The sequence below is a fragment of the Grampus griseus genome (assembly GCF_964374135.1).
Source record: "Grampus griseus genome assembly, chromosome: 15".
Lineage (NCBI taxonomy): Eukaryota > Metazoa > Chordata > Mammalia > Artiodactyla > Delphinidae > Grampus > Grampus griseus.
The window spans coordinates 77,166,418-77,186,152 of NC_139009.1; the positions used below are offsets into that span (position 1 = coordinate 77,166,418).

General features: G+C 48.8%; 1 protein-coding gene across 1 annotated transcript in view; it reads left to right on the plus strand.

Annotated features, from left to right (window-relative positions):
• Nucleotides 1–19,735, plus strand: part of LOC309834153 (uncharacterized protein) — a gene marked incomplete at both ends in the record, with an annotated part of 31,853 nt that overhangs the window by 7,524 nt on the left and 4,594 nt on the right. The window contains 4 exons of the mRNA XM_082672771.1: nucleotides 5,216–5,399; nucleotides 6,589–9,855; nucleotides 13,811–13,996; nucleotides 17,415–17,587. Of these exons, the coding sequence (XP_082528897.1) occupies nucleotides 5,216–5,399; nucleotides 6,589–9,855; nucleotides 13,811–13,996; nucleotides 17,415–17,587 (3,810 nt within the window). The remainder of the gene's footprint in view (nucleotides 1–5,215; nucleotides 5,400–6,588; nucleotides 9,856–13,810; nucleotides 13,997–17,414; nucleotides 17,588–19,735) is intronic.

The window sequence follows — 19,735 nt, forward strand, 5'->3', positions numbered from 1 at the left end:
TAGAGTTAATTAGGTTAGTTTTTTTCTTCCCCATCCCCTTCAGTGTTATTCATTTGAAATCATATTCGTTTTCTACTGCTGCGTTACAAATTACCACCAGTTTAGCTGCTGAAAACAACACCCATTTATCATCTCACAGTGTCTGTGGGTCAGGAGTCTGGGCCTGGGGTAGCTGGTCTGCTGCTGTGAGTCTCATCTGGCTGGGTGAGCCAGATGACCCAGGTGTCAGGTGGGCCCCAGTCTCATCTGAGGCTCAGGTCCCCTTCCAAGCTCACTGGTTGCTGGCAGTATTCAGTTCTCTGGGATTGGAGAACTGAGGCCCTGAGATATGGCCCTCTCCGCAATGCGGCAATTTGCTTCTTCAAGGCTAACAGGAGAGTGTCTCTGCTCCTTCAAATCTGTCTCTTCAATAAGGACCCACTCACCCTTTTAAGGGCTCCTCTGCTTTGGTCAAGCCAGCCCAAGATAATCCTCCTTTGATTAACTCAAGCCAATGATTAGGGGCCTTAATTACATCAACAAACCCCTTTTTCCTATAAGATAACATAATCACAGGCTGCCATCCCATCCTATTCACAGGTCCCACCCACACTCAAGGGGAGGCCATTACCGGGGTGTGTACACCAGGGGATGAGAGCCTTGCGGGCGATCTTAGAATTCTGACAACCTCAGTGAGTAGTTTGGTTCATTTGTTACTTTTCATATTTTATTTTGGGATTTCCCCACATTCTGGTTAATTTTGACACATGTATCTTTTTTTTTTTTTTTTTTTTTTGGCGGTACGCGGGCCTCTCACTGCTGTGACCTCTCCCGTTGCGGAGCACAGGCTCCGGACGCGCAGGCCCAGCGGCCATGGCTCACGGGCCCAGCCGCTCCGTGGCATGTGGGATCTTCCCGGACCGGGGCACGAACCCGTGTCCCCTGCATCGGCAGGCGGACTCTCAACCACTGCGCCACCAGGGAAGCCCTCGACACATGTATCTTTAATATCTTCTTTCTTACATGAAGGGTATGTTACAGATATTGTTGTGCACTTTGATTATTTTACTTAATATATCATGGAGATCACACATACCATTTCATAGAAATTTTCCTTACTTTTTTATATGGAGTTGTATAATAACTCCATTGTGTGTATGAACGCACCATAATTTATTCAACCACTGTTGTATGAATGCACATGTAGGTTGTTTCCAATATTTGAAATTATAAACAATGCTGCAGTAAACAACCTTGTGCATATGTACTTTCATATTGTTGGAGGTGGTCGATTCTTTGTAGTGAGATTTCTGGGTTGAAATATATTATATATTACATGTTGGATCTATTGAAATATAATTAGGTTATTAGCCCTTTGTAGTGTATGTTAGGTTATGTTATTAATCCAAAACACATACACTATTAAGTGATAAAAGCAAAGTGTATGGTGCAGAGTTATATCATTAGGTTTATAAACATTGAATATATTATACATTAAGGTTAGTAACTTTGTCTGTCATATATATTGCAAAAATCTTTTCCCAGCTTACTGTAGGTCTTTTGACATTTTAGGTGTGTTTTTTTTTTTGCCATGGAAATTTAAAAATTTTATGTAGTTAAATTTATCAACCTATTCTTTTATTGCCTTTTGGTTTTGAGTCATAGTTACAAAGGTTTTCTCACACCAAGATTAAAGAAGAATTCACTCACATTTTCTTCTAGTACTTGTATAGTTTTGATTTTATATTCAGATTGCCTAATCTACTCAGAGTTCAGTCTTGTGTATGGCTTAAGATAGGAATCTCACTTTATATTTTTCCAGATGTCTACTCAGTTGTCCCAGCACTATTTATTTATGTATTTATTACTTTTTTGGTCACGCAGCTTGTGGGATCTCAGTGCTCTGACCAGGGATTGAACCCCGGCCACGGCAGTGGAAGTGCCGAATCCTAACCACTAGACCACCAGGGAACTCCCCCAGCACTATTTATTATAAAGTCTATCTTCACCAAAATAATTTGAGATGCTACCTTTATCTTTTCATGTGGGCTAATTAAAAAAAAAACTGAATACAATACATAATGTATGAAAATTGTAGTACTGTCTCCTTCCAGAGAGAATTTAATTTTATTCTGATGGGCAGTTAAAGTAGGGAGAGGTCACTCTTCTCCAGTCAAAACCTTAAGATGCTTCAAGACTAGTTTCAGTCTTTGTTAGGAGATGTCTATTTCCAGTTCTTACTTCTAAGGTGTAGCCTTTTGCGGTCTCAGCTGAAATCCTGGGATACTCATCAGGTTTCCTTCACATTGATGAGACCCAAACTCTAATTTTTATTTTCTCAGTACCATGAGACTACTGAAGTCTTGGCATGACTGCTACTTTTTACATGGCTTTTGTGCCTCTTGGCCTGCGTTACTTGGGAATAAATCTTGGCTGCCTTGGTTGATCTCTAGCACCTGAAAGTATCTGGGTTTTTAAAAATATTTCATCCATCTTTTACCAGTGTTCTTGGTGGGAAGGTTGGTCTGATACTCTCATGGCTTGAAGCAAAAGTTTGAGAATACTTACTATTTTATTTATTTATTTATTATCTTTGGCTGCATCGGGTCTTACTTGTGGCACACAGGATCTTCGTTGAGGCATGCGGGATTTTTCGTTGCAGCGTGTGGGCTCTTCGTTGTAGCACGTGGGCTTCTCTCTAGCTGTGTTGCGTGGGCTCTGTAGTTTGCGGCACTCGAGATCAGTTGTCCCGTGGCATGAGGGATCTTAGTTCACCGACCAGGGATCAAACCCACGTCCCTTGCATTGGAAGGCGGATTCTTTACCACTGGACCACCAGGGAAGTCCCAAGAATATTTACTATTATGACTCAATTATTGATCTGAAAGAGCAAGCTATCAATATAATTCGGCCAAAGAGCAAAAGCAGAAAGATATAGAAATCACACATGTAAAATACAGTAGAATTGAAGGACAGATCCAGGAGACCCAATATTCAGATAATGGGGCTTCTAGAAGGAGAAACATGAAGAGATTGAGGAGAGGCAATAATTAAACCAATAATAGAAGAAAATTTCTCTGAGCCAATTAATGACCCATATCTGTACAGAAAAACTGCTCCCTGGGTTCTGGGTGAGATTGCAGAGGAAAGATATATATAAAGCATATGTTGGCATAATTCCTGAACTCTTGGTGCTTCCAGAGAAAAGAAAAACAACTTACTTATAAAGGAAGGTCAATTAGACTGGTATCAAATAGACTGGCTTCATATTTCTCACCTGTAACTCTGGAGGCCAGAAGATGCTGGTAACAAGTCTATGGGCTGCGAAGAGGAAAGGCCTGCCATTACGAACGCTCTACCCAGACACCTCATCATTAACCTGAAACAGGAAGTATATGAATGCAGATAAGCAAGGATTTAGTGACCACATCACCATGTACCCCAAGTCAAGAAATCAAGAAAACCCAGGGCTTCCCTGGTGGCGCAGTGGTTGAGAGTCTGCCTGCCGATGCAGGGGACATGGGTTCGTGCCCCGGTCTGGGAGGATCCCACATGGCGCGGAGCGGCTAGGCCTGTGAGCCATGGCCGCTAAGCCTGCGGTCCGGAGCCTGTGCTCCGCAACGGGAGAGGTCACAGCAGTGAGAGGCCCGCGTACCACAAAAAAAAAAAAAAAAAAAAAAAAAAAGAAAACCCAGAAAAATACTGATAAACAACACAAACATAAACCAAAGACCTCAATATAAGGGAAGATGAAGAAGAACAGAAATTTGTAAAGGATAATAGTACTGCATCTTGGAATGGTTAAGAATCAAAATTCTTGAAAGAGAGATGCAAATGCTAAGGGAAATTCTAACTGAGGCTTCAAATTCAAAACATTAAACTACCTCAGCCGAATCTAAAAGGAGGGAAGAGAGTGAGGGGAGAAAGGATTGAAAAATGTTCCAAAGGTCTCAGGAAGAGGGAGGAGAGTTGGGAAGGTCAGCAGGTCATCGGAAGATTCATTTGGGCAGATCACTGCAGAGTTTCTATTCCGTGTGAAGTAGCTGGTACTCAAGGTCATATATTTGAACACAGCTATTAATTGCCTTAAGACTGGACTCCACAACCTCATTTCACATATACAACCCTGACTCTTGACTGCTATGTTTCTCTCCCATGAGAAAGCCCAGGAAGTTAGCTAGTGTGTGAGGGCCCCAGCTCTGCAACTGAACAGCTGCCCGGATGTGGCACAGTCATATTTATGGGCTGAGCGGCCTGAGTGTCAAATTTACGGGCCAAGCAGCTGATGTGCAAATTCTCCGCAAGGAGTCCAAAGTAAAGTAAGGGAAGACAAAAGCTGTCACATATCCTCTCCAATATTCCTTTCCCCCAGCGTTTAGACATTTTGCTGCGCTGGGTGTTTTGGGTTCGTGTGATTCTGCACACCGGGAACTTGGGATATTTTACATGAGGGTAGCTGGATTGTTTGGGGCAGGAAAGAATGAGGGGCATTGAAATCAGCTGCCATTAGGTAAGGGACCAAAAGCTGAGAGGAGCTTCTCTGAGATCACTCAAGCTGGCACTCCTGTGTCCTCCCAGCCTGCAAGTCCAAAGGCACAGAGCTCAGCCTCATTTGCAAAGAATAACCATTATATGGTCAGGCGGGAGGCGGGGTGGGACTTTTCTTGTTTTGTTTTGTGTGGTTAGGGATTATTAGTGAAAAAGAAATGTTTGCAGTCACGTGGACAAAAACAGCTGCTGTGGACATCTGTGTTCATGGAAACTGACTTTTGTTACACAAAACATCTCCTCCTGATAACATGGATTGCAGTGAGATTCTAGATAGTTCTTCCTTACAAAAAGAGGCTTATTGTTTCCTGTAGTAATTATATGTGTTCACTGCAGAGAAAATGAGAGCAATTCAGAAAGGAACAAAGCATATTTTAAGACGCCAAGATAGAACCACAGTTTGATGATTATCCTTCTCGATAAATGGTTCTCGATGTAGATCTACACTTAATTGAAAACAAATTAAATCTTGCCATACACACTATTCTGTAGTTTGGTTTTATTCACTCAATATCACATCTTGGAGAGGCTTCTGTCACTTACATATAGACCTACGTCACCACTTTAATGGCTTCATAGTGCTCTGTAACTTCTACGCGTCACAGTTTCCTTACTGGGATGTTTCTTTTTTGTAACATTACGTTCATGGAGTGTTGGTAAATGCTAAGCAAAGAACATGTCTGTCCAGGCTGGCGGGAGACTCTGAGGAAGTGTGGCTCCAGGAGGAAATGGGGGTTGCGGCGGAGTCTCTGATCCTGTCTTCAAGGAATATCACGCTGGTAGCTCAGAAGCTCCATCTTCAGCCGGAATGTCAGAGCCACCAGGAGGAGCTAGTGACCACAGCTCAGCACATCCTGGTAGACACCACGAAGGTGAGGCTGATGTCAGAGCTGGCTGGCCCGTTGGTCTGTCAGCTCATTGCTGGGAAGCATGGACGGGGCATGTCATTCCCACAAGGGATGCCCACCCCAGAGAGAGAAACCTGCCCAAGTTTATGCCAAGATCGCAGAGTTCATTACCAATTTAATAAATGCTCATTGTGGAAGCTGCCATAGGGAGCTGGGTAGACGTACTGAGTCTCTGTTCTTAAACCCACATGCAACCCCTGATCCCCACACTTGGCCACCAAACCGTAATGATGAGGGATGCATTTCCCTCCCTACCCATGGCCAGGAGCTACCTGGGGAGAAGCTACCAAAACCTGGGCAACTCTCAGCCTATTTGGCTAACTTGCTGTATTGCCTTACACCTGGGAGGATCTCAGGGGCCAGGATAACCCCTCAGCCTCCAAATACTCCCCATTCTCCATCCTGACATTCCACCATCTGTCACAACTCTTTTAGCTCAGTACATCGCTCCCTGTTACAACGTTATATGCCTCAACTATTATCAAATATTAATATATTAATAATGTTCATCATTTAAACTTTAATACTGTGCGTTATTGGGAGGGGGTGTAGTTGTAATGTAACAGATCCTCATTAAAGAAAGATTGAAATGGGGAGATGAGAGAGGCACAGCCAGAGGGCTTTGGCACCTGCTGCTGGGAGGAGGAGAGGGGAAGAAGGGCAGGCTCTTGGAAGTGGTTGGGTACCAGCTCTGTTGAAGGGGATGAACAGAGCAGTCAGGGGGCAACAGAGTCAGACCAGGAAAGATTTCTTAGAGGCACTTCTTGGACAGGCCATCTCGCCAGCCCCCATCATCCTCATGCAAACAGTAAGTGCTTCCTAAACACTCTTTCGTTCGTGATGTGTTGGTTACCACGTGGACGGTTGACTGCTCCTCCTGTAATGTGAAGAGAAGGGCTCTTCAAAGCCAGATTGGACCCCACATTAAATGTAGCTCAATTTAGAGGGGCTTACATTTTCAGTTAAGCCAAATGTTTTCTTTAAACGTCACTCTTAGGTGACATCGTCATCATTATTATTACTATTATTATCTCTGAGATTCTCTTTAGTCTTTATTTGCACAATGGGGGTAAAGCAGCTGCCGTTGCTCTCGCTTCGGCTCCATAAACGTGTAGGCATTTTCCAGCTTCTCTTCCCCCGATTGCCCAAACAGGTCCTGCTGCTGGAAGACGCGGCGACGGCGAGGAAGATGGTGCGAGCGGCGGGCTGGTGCCTGACTTGCCTGGACGCGCTGGAAGCGGCGGGCGACGCGGCCTCGCTGCGCGGCCCCTTCGCCGACCTGGCGGTGGCGCTGCAGAGCCTGGGCGGCCTGACTGCGCGCGGATCCGAGGAGCGCCTGGGCCGGGCCAGCCGCCTGCTGCGGGGCTGCGTCCCTGTGCTGCTTGTGGCCGCCCGCGGCCACCTCCGGCGTCCCCGCGACCCGCGGCTGGCCGCCTCCCGGCGCCACGTCTTCGCTCTGGCCAGGAAGACCTTGGGCGAGCTCCTAGGGCGCCTGGAGCCCGGCGCCGCCCCAGCGGCCCGCGCCCCGCACGGCGCGCTCCCTCGGAGCCTGCGGCAGCTGCGGGAGCTGCTGGCGGCGCCCGGACCCGAGCGGCTGCGCGGCGGGCTGGACGCGCCGCTGGCGGCCGTGGTCTGGCACTGCATGCGCCTGGCCGCCTGCTCCCCGCCGCCCGAGCGCCTGCGCCTAGTGGCCCGTTGCCGCCGGCTGCTGGAGCTGCGGAGCGCCGGCGTCCGGCGCCTGGACCCGATTGACGGGCCTCCGGGGACGGGCGGGAACAGCCAGGAGCCGGGGGAGGAGTGCGCAGCGCTGTGGGCCGCGACTGAGGACCTCTCCCAGGGGGTCCGCACCGGGCTGCTGCGCCAGATCCTGGACACGTTCACCGACACGCAAAGCCCTCTTCAAAGACTGGTCCGGGCCGCCTTGGCCACTCCCTCAGTCTCCTCCCGGTGCCATGGCGAGGCCTTGCCTGAGAGCCTCCAGCTTCTCCTCGCTGCTTTCCACGACCAGGCCAACCGGATGCTCAGAGTGGCTCACTTGGTCTTGGTTTGCTGCCCACGACAGCAAACTGGCGAAGACATGGAGGCCACCATGGCAGGCCTTTGGGGGCTCGTGGTCAGAGTGCGACAGCTTTTCTCACAAGGGCCCCAAGGGTCTGGTCTGGACTGGAGCCCTGCTGCCCTGCAGGCCCTGCTTCGGGAGTGGGCCAGGGCATCTGAAGGCTTATTAGCATGTTTTGATGATGTTCTCGATATTCCTGAGTTCCTGAGTGTGTCCATTCAGGAAATGACCAAGCACTTGGACTTTTTTACATGGGCTTTGAGGTGTGGAGATTCCAGAGAGTTTGCTCCACTTGTGGCATATTTACAGGGTCGAGGGACACACATAGTGCAGGTGATGAGCAGGTATGTGGACCAAGATCGAGATCCTATTTTCCGGAATGGCCTGAGAGTCTTGATCCAGCAGCTGGAGCAATCCTCCCGGGTCCTGGGTGAGGCTGGGGAGCATTGTTCAGGCGGGCACGGCTCTCAGGACACAGATGCGCTATTAACCTTGGCGAAACATGTGATCTCTTCAGCTCAGAGCATCCGAGAGGGGCTGGATGGAACTAACCACCCAGATATCCTCAGTCCCCTTCGGGACCAAGTCCAGAGGTTGGACATGGCTGAGAGACAGCCTTATTTCATTCTCTCCAGCCTCCAGGATTGCACAGCTCCTGCACTGAAACACCAAAGGGAGCCTGGGTTGAGGAAAAGCGACAAGGGCACCTCCTATCCACCTAGGGATCATCTTTTTTGCCCCTTGATTTTTGACACCGGTCTACAGAAGGTGGACTCTCCACTCTCTGCCATCAGCAAACCCATGCTTGCTGTAGACAGCCTGAGCCACCAGGGAGTGACCTCGGCTCACACCATCCTGCAGGACCAGGATGCAGCTGTGGAGGCAGTTCAGGAGGCCCTGGCTGGAGAGGTACCACTGGGGTCAGAGACGATGACTGGACTCCAAGAAATCCCATCACTAGCACCTTCTATTATTGACCTAGCAAGGGAGATAGAACATTGCACAACTGCTAGAACTGACAGGCTTCTGGAAGTGGCTCTCCAACTGTCTGGGAAGTCCAGGGAAACCAGGCAAAGTTTGGTAGCCATAGCTGGTGACTGGTATTCTCTGTGTCAACAGCTGTTTTGCAACAACCCAGCAGCTGATCTTCAAGAGAACATGACAGTGTTCATGGAGCTTCAGCAGAACTTAGCCTCAATGGTTCAACTAGCAGTCAAAAGTGGACCCATGGATTCGGGTAAGAAGGATTCTGACTCAGCTGGGCACCCAGAAGCGCATTTACAAGTGCAAGGCAGATTGGAGGAGGCGGAGACCCATGCCAAACAGCTTTTGGACAAAGTTCTGGCCTCTGATGGTTTCCAAGCCCCCAGGTCGTGGGAGGAGAGCATTGAGGATGGGTGCCTTCTATGGTCAGTGGCTGTCCAAGACCTGCTCCAGTGCCTGGAGAGGCTCAGCGGGAGACAAGGCCTGTTCCTACTGCCCCTGCGACAGGCTGTGAAGGACCAGCAGGGGCTGCAGGAAGGGTTGGCTCAGGCAGCAGATGTTTCTCAAAGGCTCCAAGAGGCTGCTAGGCTGTCTTCTCTTCTGTGTGGGGATGAGCAGGTAAAGAGTGAGATCTCCTTTCTGTGCAGGGAGGTTCATGTGCTCACAGATGCTCTGCTGGATGTGGCACAGATCCTAGCCTCCTTCCCCAAACCATCTCCCAGCCTGTCCACCCGCTTTGAACTTCTCTGCTTGGAGCTCACCCTTCAAGCCAAGGCCCTGACTGGCCACCTCAGCAGCATCAATGCAGACTATGAACGTGTCCTCCAAGGTGCCTTCTGCCCGAGGCTCTCTGTGTGCAAAGACCGCCAGACCCAGCCAGAAGGCTCTCTGGAAAGAATGGTGTCTGGTATCCAAGCTGTGCAGGGAATTGTGGCTGGAGGTCAGGAGTCTGGGCTCTGCCAGGAAGACCTTCTCATGGCTCTGGAGAGCATTCTCGTCCTCACCAAGGAGGTAGCCCAGCGGGTCCCTGTGCTCCGAGAATGCCCAGAGGACTGGCTTCAGCAGGAGTGGGCAGCCAAGGCCCACCATGCTGTGGCCCAGCTCCAGGCCTGGAAAGGTGGTCACACCAAGGCTTGGAGACTCCTGGCCCAGTGCTTGAAGCCCAGTGATGAAGAGGACCCCACCCAGCCCCAGCTCCACCGTGGGGAGGGTCCACCAGGAGCCGCTGAAGCCAGCAGTGTAGATTCCCAGGGTGCTGCTCCAAGAGACACCGCAGGGAGCTCAGTGGGGACCCGCACTCCGGATCCAGGCATCACCGGGACAGCCGCAGACCTGGGCACGGTAGGAATCACCGGGACAGCCGCAGACCTGGGCACGGTAGGAAAGTCAGCATCCCTCCTTCTCCCCCACCTCAGCCTTCTTTCTGGTCACCAAAGCCCCCCGTCAAGTTCCAGAAAAAGCTCTCTTGGTGCCCACGTGTGTCATTCATATCTGGCAGGCAGCACAGGGCACCCTTTGAGAATCCAAGGTCAGGAACCACACTGCCTGCACTGTGTCTGCCTCTACCATTTCCAAGTTCTGAGACCTCAGAGAAGTTTCTTAGCTATTTTGGACTTTAAGATCCTAGTCTAGAAAATGGGAACATTGATACTTTCCTGGCAGAGGGTTGATGAAAGCATCCATGGAAAATACTTGCACTTGCCTGGAACATAATTAGTACGCTGTGGTAGGGCCTGTAATGATTGACTTCCATGAAGTTTTTCGCATGGCCCCATCTGGAGGGGGTTCCCCTTGCTGTGACTGACAGCACTCCTCCTGTGGATCCGGCTACTTCATGCCACCTTGACCTCCACGATGTTACCTCCCTGCTCCAGTCAGGGGTTCTTTGGTTTGCAAGTGGCCGGAGTCCAACTTGAATCCTCGTAGGCAAAAAGAAAGATCTACCGGAAGGCTTCTGGGTCTGTTGAACACCTTCCACGTATAGTCGTTTCCTTCTGGGGCACCAGACAATGTGAGGGATTGTGGAGCCCAAACATTTGATTTACTTAACATCAACCGTGGGAGATATAATAGGTTGGCAGTGACCGCCCAAGAAGTTCCCAGGTAGATGTGCTCAGCCCAGCGTTTTGTGCATAACCTGATCTGTCCCCTTCGTGACATTATGCTTGGCTGCCCAGACTCCCCCCCAAACCTTTCCCTGGGCTTTCTTCCAAGATAAAGTGGACCAGACAATGTGTTTCTCCACCCCATTACCCTTTACTTCATCTTTCTCATTAAAATGTCATTACCATGAGAAAGGCCCTGTTCCCAGATTCGCTGGGAGCCTGGCAGGCACAGTTCCCTTGCCCCTGCAGCCTAAGCCCTCTTTGCTCTGCCTCCCGCTGTCTTCTCATCTCTCCTGTTCTGTGGCTCCTGGTCTCATGAGCTCAGACATCCTGCCAGCTCCCCCTGATCTGTGTTTCCACAGGGCCTTTCTGACACATACTTAATGCCGCTGACTTCACTGACAACACATTCTGTTTCTCTCTCAGTTCAGCTGACACAGTCCCTTTCTCAGCAAAACCTCCCGACACGAGCATTTCAGAGAACTGAGCGCCCAGGTCAGCTGGCACCCGGAATGGTGAGAAGAGCAGGCTCATTCAGCCCCCATCACCCCTCCTGTCCGCGAAGGGGTGTCACCTCTCCTGTTGCAGGCTGCTTTCCTCTGGGTGGAGAGCAAGGCCTCACATTCCAAGGTTCCTACCCCAGGGAAGCATTCTCCTTCATACACATAATTCCAGTGCATAGAAGGGGACAGTGGGGACAGTGGTCCTGCTGGGCTACCCCCGGGTGGGAGGGCAATTGGAGAGGGGAGAATCACCATCCATGGTGTGTGTCTGCTCCACTGTCCCACTCCCTGGGGCTCCTGGGGGGTGGAGACACCCTCCACACAGCCCAGAACAGCACCTCAGACTGTGAGCCCCTGAGGGAGGGCATGGCCTTGGGAAGGTGCATCTTTTGGGCACTTGTAAGTCACAATCTGGAAATTCTTTATTCCAGTTATGGGCTCTCCAGCAGAGTCCTAGCCTCCTTCATTACTGAAGAGCCTGGAGACACTGCTAGCTTTGGATGTTGAAGGTCCCTGACAGTCGAATACAAGGCATGAGTTGAAAAGAATATTTCCTAGTTGCCTATCCCTTGGCTCAAGGCCCACCAAATCCCACATTTGCCATTTTCACCCTGGTTTTTAGTCACTATGGTTGAGTCTTAGTCCCAGCTGAGTTCTCACCTTTCTCTTCACGTCATATAATCCCGGGCCCTGTGGGCAGCCTGCTGGACCTGAGTGTGTTGGTCCTTCTCCAGAAAAGGCTCCGACTTGCCCCTCCCAGCAGTCAGGGGGCATCCCAACCTGTCTAAAACGAGGCCAACAAACAGTTTTCAGAAGGTGGGGGATTATTTAATTGCAGACATAATACAAAAAAAGCCAGGTGACTTCTCAATATGCACTAGCACAGAAAGTCTAAACTCGCAGCCGCTGCAGTTCAAGGGCTTCATTTTACTCATCTTTAGATCCTTCAGGACAAGCACGGTGTCTGGGGCATCGCAGGTGCATGGTAAGTGATTTAGATTGCTTGCTGGGATGCTAAAGACAGCCTAGAAGGGCAGAAGGGGTGCAAATCTGGGGCAAAATGGTAATGGGAGGGATAAAGCAGATATTCTAGATGTCTCCTGAGAGGAGGGTGGTCTTGAGTTGAGCTTCAGAGGCAGTTTGGGATTTGTATTTGCCAGGGAAGAGAGGAAGGACATTGCAGGCAATAAGAGCTCTGAAGTGAACTTGGTTTGCAAGTGGCTGTGAGCCCGGGGGGCGCATACCTGTGCTCAGATGTGCTCCCAACGTGGAAGTGAATACTTTATGGCTGGAGAGGAAAACAGCCTGCAGTTAAGCCTTCACTATGGATGCCCTGTGCCACCTCCAGCCACCCACCTGGCTGGTTGCTGTTCTCGGCATCTGGACAACTTCTGAGTCAAACCCACATGATCAGGGCTTTCCCCACATGCTCGGCGGCTGTCGCCTCTGCTTGCTCCTGGGCCAAGCTTGGGGCCAAGCACCACGATGTGGAGCACCCACACCCCAGGGCAGCTCACTTAGATCCCAGCCTCCACGGTCTCCTGGTCCCACTCACATACGTCCCGTCCCCTTGTCTGTCACTTGGCAACCGCTCGCTTAAACACCCACCTGAGCTCTAGAGCTACAGCCAAATGATGTGATTCATCCAACCCCTTCCTTGGATCGTTGGTCTCCTGATTCCACATCTTTAGCCCAGCACCCTTCCTGCGTGCTCGGCAGTGAGTGAAGCATTACAAAGACTGGACAAAGTGGCCAACAAGGTGGGGGTGGAAGGGACACATGCCTGGAGCAGTTATCCTTTGATTTCCATTCCTCTCCTGGTGAAATATTTGCTACATATATAGCCTCAGACCAAGCAGGATCGTGAACTTATATCTCCCAATTTAGATAGAATTTGCTATCACACTCATACTTCCAACAGCTACGTTATGACCCTTCTGAGACATCAGTATGCTACGTTGGGGACTTGGGGGAGCAGTCAGGGTGTAGGAAGGCCCAGAGGTTCCTCCCACCCATGTTCTCCTTCCCACCCACACCTAGGGCACAGGCCCTACCCCCAGGAGCTCAGGATCTGGTGCGTGAGGCCGAGAGATGATCAAGGCCACTCTTGACACTTTGTTATTGGGTTTACCTTCAAGGGCAGCACACTCGATTCCAGAGTCTGGAAGAGGCTTAGTGGAGGCCTCATTTAGGGTCCAAAGAAGAGTAACATGGCCTCGCCCACTTCTGGTTGGCAGAAGCTGCTGTTTTTCTCACTAGAAAATAATAAGCAAGTTAATGGGGGAAAAATAATTATTCATACCAGAACTGTAAAGTCCTTTCACATGGAATAATTGATATAAAACTGTCCCAAAGTAGGGACATTCAAGGATTCCCGAATTTCTTCAAGGAGCTAGAGATTCTCCCAGGTAAGCCCTGAAAATTCACCAAAGGAAAGAAAATGTGATATTTTAACTATACTGGGGATCTGAGTCTGCCCGGTTGCAGTTTATGCAAATTCTGGGTGAAAGGAGCACAGAGCAATAGGGATTCATTGTTTCCTCTTCTCACTTTTTTTTAGGTATTTGGAGGAGATTGTCAAGAACTGCTGGCATGTGGGGATCAGGAAACCCTCTTGATTCCCACTCTTCTTTTAAAAATGCTGAAGAAGCCATTAACATCCCCACTGCAGTTAAAAGATCTGAGCGTCTTGAATTTCATCAGTTCCACCCTGTCTTCTTACAGCACCAGCATAGCGGCACCCCTGGCAGCTTCCCTGGCTGTCCAGCCTGGCCGCACACTGAGGTGGACCTGCCTCTCCCAGAGGATGGCAGCGTGAACAGTGGGAACAGAATCACCCAGGTTACCCAGGAGATGGCCAAGGAGGTGTTCCTGATGGCGCAGAGTCTGAGGAGGAGAGGATGCATCCTGGTACTTGACCTTCAGTGGGTGGTGGGAGGATTGGGCACCACGGGGGGAAACGGGTCTCCCAGCTGCTGCCCCGCAGGAGCCAGGACAGAGGGGCCACGAGCAGGGGCCATCGGGCACATAGCATTTTTCAGTGCTGTCTTCTCTCTCCATCTGGGCGTATCCTAGAGCTCACTTCATTTTTCTCTTCCCTCCTCCTGTGGGCTCGTTACTAAGGCTTTGTCTTAATCCAACGGGGAAGATAATTTACCGGAAGCTGCAGTTTAGTAAAATCAAGACCCATTCCTATCCCAGAGGATGAACTGAAGGGAGCCATTTACGTCTTTAAAAATTCCCCAAAATAGAGGTAACAGGGCTGCAAGCTCCTAAAGGATGGCCATTCAGGGCCAGCACAGCCTGGACAGGATGGGGGCTACTTTCCACTGGCTTTGGGGTGGGGGCAACTTCAACCACAGGTCACCTGTTCTGATTCTCTTTAGCCATCTCCCTGATTCAATGCAGTTAAGCATCACTTACCATCCACACACACATCAACACTGAAAAAAATAAAAGAAGTCCATTTACTGAGTGTGGGGACCAGAGGAAGAGATCGAAAGGCACCGAGAGCCATTTAGAAAATGTCTCCTAGCGCAGGCCTGCTGGGTACTCGTGGCCCCCACACCCGTGGCTGGGCCACACGCGGTAGAGGAGCGGGGCCCAGAGAGAAGGTTGGATGTCAGGGCACCTCCAGACGAGGTGACTGCAAAGCCCTGCCCAGCAGCCCTACCACACCCAAGACTCAGGCCTTTCATTGGCCTCTTCTTTCTCCCAACCCATGTCCACTTCAGTTAGTTTCTCACTGGAACAGTTACCCCAAGGTCATTAGGTCAAAAGTGGGAGCAGTTACCACTTCTTGCTGACTTCCGTTTTCCTTCCAAACATCTCAGATATTCTAATTTATATAGGACTTGGGTGCTGATGGGGCCATGTGGCTGAGGGCCCAGGAATATGCAAATCCTCCAGCCCGTGCTGTTCCCTGGGGAAATGTGCGCTAAAGGGAAATGACAAAAGGAAAAGCAAATGGTGGTTTTTAACAGTGAGGCTAGTGCCTGGTAAAATGCAGTGACTATGCAGAATTTCCCCCCGAATCCTCCAAATCTCGACCTTAATACCAAGCAGATTTTAACAACCAAAGTCCCTGGTACTCTTGAGTAAAATAGAGAAAAGAGTTTAAAATGGCTGGTTGGGGGGGTAACAGGCAGCACAGGCACGGGGGCAGAGCAGTAATGTTGAGTCAACCGTATTAGCAACTCTTCAGCCCTGAGGCTGGGGGCAGAATTGGAGGAAGCAGGGAGGAAGATGGGGAGAGTGGATGAAGGTTTCCCTTGGAGAGGCAGAAAAGGTAAGCACCTCCTTTCCTGGCAGAGGTCTACAAAAGACTATTCTCATGTGGTTTGAGTTTTCTCTGGCACCTTTGAGACCTAGGTTATGAGTTCTGGAATATTCCAGCTTGACCTCCTCAGTGGAGCCCTCCCCCTTCACACATGGAGATGTTCTTACTAAAGACTTTCCAGCATCACGACCTTCATCAGCACTGTCTGTGTGCCAGCAGAGAACGATAGCCATTCCTCACGTCATTATCTAGGTCAGGGAAACTGTCGCAGTAATGTGTACAAAATAAAATACCCACAGGAAAAAAGAGGGGTTCTCTCACCCTCCTCTCTCCTATTTCTTTAGTATTCCTTATCCTAAAGACCAGTAACTCTGAAATCAGGTCATCAAACCTACATTTGGTACAGGGAGAGAGCTGACAGATGCAGAGCTTGCCTAAACCCAAGCCTTATCCAAAGAGAAGTAAAGTACATATTTTAGGACTCATTTGCTAACTGGGGTGGCATATCATAAAGCAAAAACAAATTCTCGAGGGTGTGAGGACTCATGTCTTCTCCTGGGACATCATAAAGAAGTGTGCTGCCTTGGATGTTTGGGATGGGGCTTGGTTTGGGGTTGCAACGTCAGTTTTTTGGGTTTTTTTGGCGGTACGTGGGCCTCTCACTGCTGTGGCCTCTCCCGTTGCGGAGCACAGGCTCAGGACGCGCAGGCTCAGCAGCCATGGCTCACGGGCCCAGCCGCTCCGCGGCATGTGGGATCTTCCCGGACCGGGGCACGAACCCGTGTCCCCTGCATCGGCAGGCGGACTCTCAACCACTGCGCCACCAGGGAAGCCCGCAACGTCAGTTTTTTAAAAAGAAGGAGCAACAGAGTGTCAAATGACCTGGCACAGATTTGGCTAATTTAGGACTGGCTGCTTGAGTTCTGTGTTTCAAAAAGGCTGTCCCATTTGAAAGGGAGGTTTCTCGGACTGGTCTGCTGTGGAGCTTGGAATTGCTTGAATTAGGCACTGGACACATCTGTACCCACTCCTTTCTTATCTGGAATTGCAAATACCTCTAATAAACTAAGCCTCTAACATAGGTTTTTTAGGATTGTTTTCTTCCTTACAGGAGAAGCTGAGACAGCATGATACATGCAGGAGAGGGACCCAGAAGTGGCTCCCCACCAGGGCTGGCCATTATGAAAAGAATGGGGCAGACAAAATTAAGTTCTGTCCCTTAAGTTAATGTCCATCCTCATGGAATTTAGAGGCCCCTCAACAGGGCAGGTACAATAAATAGTCTGACTCCATTTTTAATGTTTGCTGACAGCTTTCAAGCCCCGACCACTCCTCCTTCTTCCCCTTGTGCTCCACATCTGGGCAAGCCAAAAGGTCCAGGCACAGTCTCCTCTGGTGCTAGTGGGAAGCTCAAACCACACAAGCCCTGACTGTTGAGTGGAAACTCCCACCCTGGCCCCATTCCCTGACCACAACAAAAGCCAGGCCGGTCTCCTTTCCTTGTTCTCTGAAGCCTTTTCAGACCTGGTTAGGAAAAGGCTTCTGTCACCAACCCATTAATTATCAGTTCCCAACTGGGAAGCTCTACATATGGCTATAGGCCTTTGACCCTTTGGTCAAGCCAAGACCTCCTTCAACCTGCACGTTCCTCACACCTGCCCTTCTTAGGGGCCTTATCTCTGCCCCGGGGCTGCTGAAAACTCTCTCTGAGCCACTGCAGGCCACAGCTCCTGTGCAGAACATCTAGCCCAAGACCAGGAGGCTGGGCCACCTTCCCTTCAGCAGTCCCCACGGACAGATGGGCCTGGACCACCTCATTCTGTGGTTTTAAAGAGAATAAGCTTCTTGCTAACCTAGAGTGTCTGGTCTTGAAGCCTCTGGAGGAGGTTCGGGACATCACAGTTTTAGACCAAGCCACAATATGTTCATTCCGGGGCTGGAATAAGTTAAGCAAGTTTGGGATGTTTACCATTTGCCACTGATTTCTTAGAGAAAACTTGCGGAGGCGTTGTTCACCTACTGCCAACTCTTTCATTTCTTTTGGTATAGACCAAAGAACAGCTCATTACCTCTGCCAGGAAAATTGCGACTTCCGGACAAAACTTCGCCAGACTTATCCGCATCATTGCTAAGAACTGTGTAGACCAAAGATGCTCCCAGGAGCTTCTGTACATGGTAGAGCAGATTCAGACAATGAGCAGCCAGCTCCGCATCATCTCCAGGTAGGAAATGGCTTTGAAGGGAAGTTGCTGTCTTCTTTCTCGAGACCCAAAGGGAGGGCTTGGAAGGGGGAATATAATTCCTTCTTTTGGATACTCCTTTTAATGTTTTTTATCCTCCAAGAATCTACGTTTATTTGAGGAATATCAAATGTTAAAAATATAGAGTGTAACTACAGAGCACAAAAAACACATTTAGGCTACTGTCATTTCTCACTGTTTCACAAACATATCTGATAATATACTTAAGAAAGAAAAAATATTTAACATGGAAAACTAGTTCCTGAGTAGGTGTGAGGATAAAGTAACCATAAGGATTTTTTTTAAATTTTTTTCTATTTTTTTGGCGGCGTTGCATGGCAGGTGGTATCTTAGTTCCCCGACCAGGGATCGACCCTGTGCCCCCCACAGTGGAAGCACGGAGTCCTTAAGTCCCCATAAGGATTAAGAATCAAATACATCAGAACTGAGGCTCTCCTTCAACATCGGTCCCTCCTCCCTTCATAACAGTGACTCCAGTGGTGCTGCTGGGCTCACAACACTTCAGGGTTACTATACAAGCACAGATGACTGATCTCTACTTTACAATCGTGTTTACGTTTTCACCATTAGCTCTCTATTGGTTTTTATACGAATCATAGCTAACAAACAAGCTGGTTATCTCTAAAAATACACTAATTGAAAAGTGAAAGCATTTTAAACGTCATTTGCCTAAGAAAAACTATGCCAGCACAAGGCTTATGTTAAGATTAATTCATTTAATGTGCCCCATGAATTAATCTTAACATAAGCCTTGTGCTGGAGTTGAACAGTTTTTGGTCATTGTCTCCATATAACAGTTTTCACGTTGATAATATAGAACACCAGAATAGAAGTATAGGATGGTTTCATTTCCACCCAAGTCCCTTAATACCTGCAGTGGCATATTCATCAGTAACAAACGTTTATTAGTAATATATTATGGGAAAGCTTGGTAGTTAAGACTATTATCAATTATTGTGAGGCATAAAAATAACATCGCCAAGACCAGGGTATATAAATTGTTTTTAAACTAAACACAAAGCCTGGTTACTGTTCTCTAGGAAATAATATTTCAGGCACAAAATCATGTCACAATTAGCTACCAGATTTTTTCTACTTAAGATACAGGAACTGTAATTAATTTTAGCATTTCAAATATGGGTATTGCTGTAAGGGTACTCTGGATTTGTTTAAATCAGGTATAGTAGGACATGCAAACATGGATGTGACAAGGAAGAAGGAAGAAAACAAGGAAGACAATCCCTCACGGACCCTTAGAAACAGGAACCATGTCGGTAGGACCACATAGGGAAGCACCAGGGTCAGTCAAAAAGCAGAAGGAGTGAGGGGAAAGCATGGACAAATCCTTTACTGTGTTTTCGTGGGAAGGAATGGACAAGTCAGGGGAAGTAGGCTAAACAGCTTTAGGACTGGTTAATTTGAATTTGGGCTCTGGAGTATAGAGATTATCTCTAGCTGTCTGGCACCTGGCTCTGGGGTGATTAGGGCAGGGGAATAGTGGCCCAGAGTATAAGAGCGCTATAAAGGAGAAGGTTGGGGGTGTGAACTTTGTATTGGTTGGTTTGCATGTATAAGTGCACTTGCAGGCAAGTGGTTTACTCTAAGAATTGGCTAACCCTGGGAGGGGCAGTCTTTCCAACATCAGATGGCCCTAAGATAGTGCATCAGAAACACAGAAAATAAAAAGGCATGATTAATACAGGTACATTTATCAAGTTCCCAGTTCTCTAAAGGATCTGGAAGTCCTGAGATTTTACCAAAGTTAGTCACTTAAGTTTCACAGCATCTTCATTTTCTTTTTAATTTTAATTTTTATTGAAGTATAGTTGATTTACAATGTTGTGTTAGCTTCGGGTGTACAGCAAAGTGATTCAGTTTTATCTAAATCAATCTATCTATTCTTTTTTATTTTAAATCAATTTATTTATTTTTGGCTGCTTTGGGTCTTCGTTGCCGCGCACAGGCTTTCTCTAGTTGCGACGAGCGGGGGCTACTCTTTGTTGCGGTGCGCGGGCTTCTCATTGCAGTGGCTTCTCTTGTTGCAGAGCATGGGCTCTAGGCGCGCAGGCTTCAGTAGTTGTGGCACGCAGGCTTAGAGCACAGGCTCAG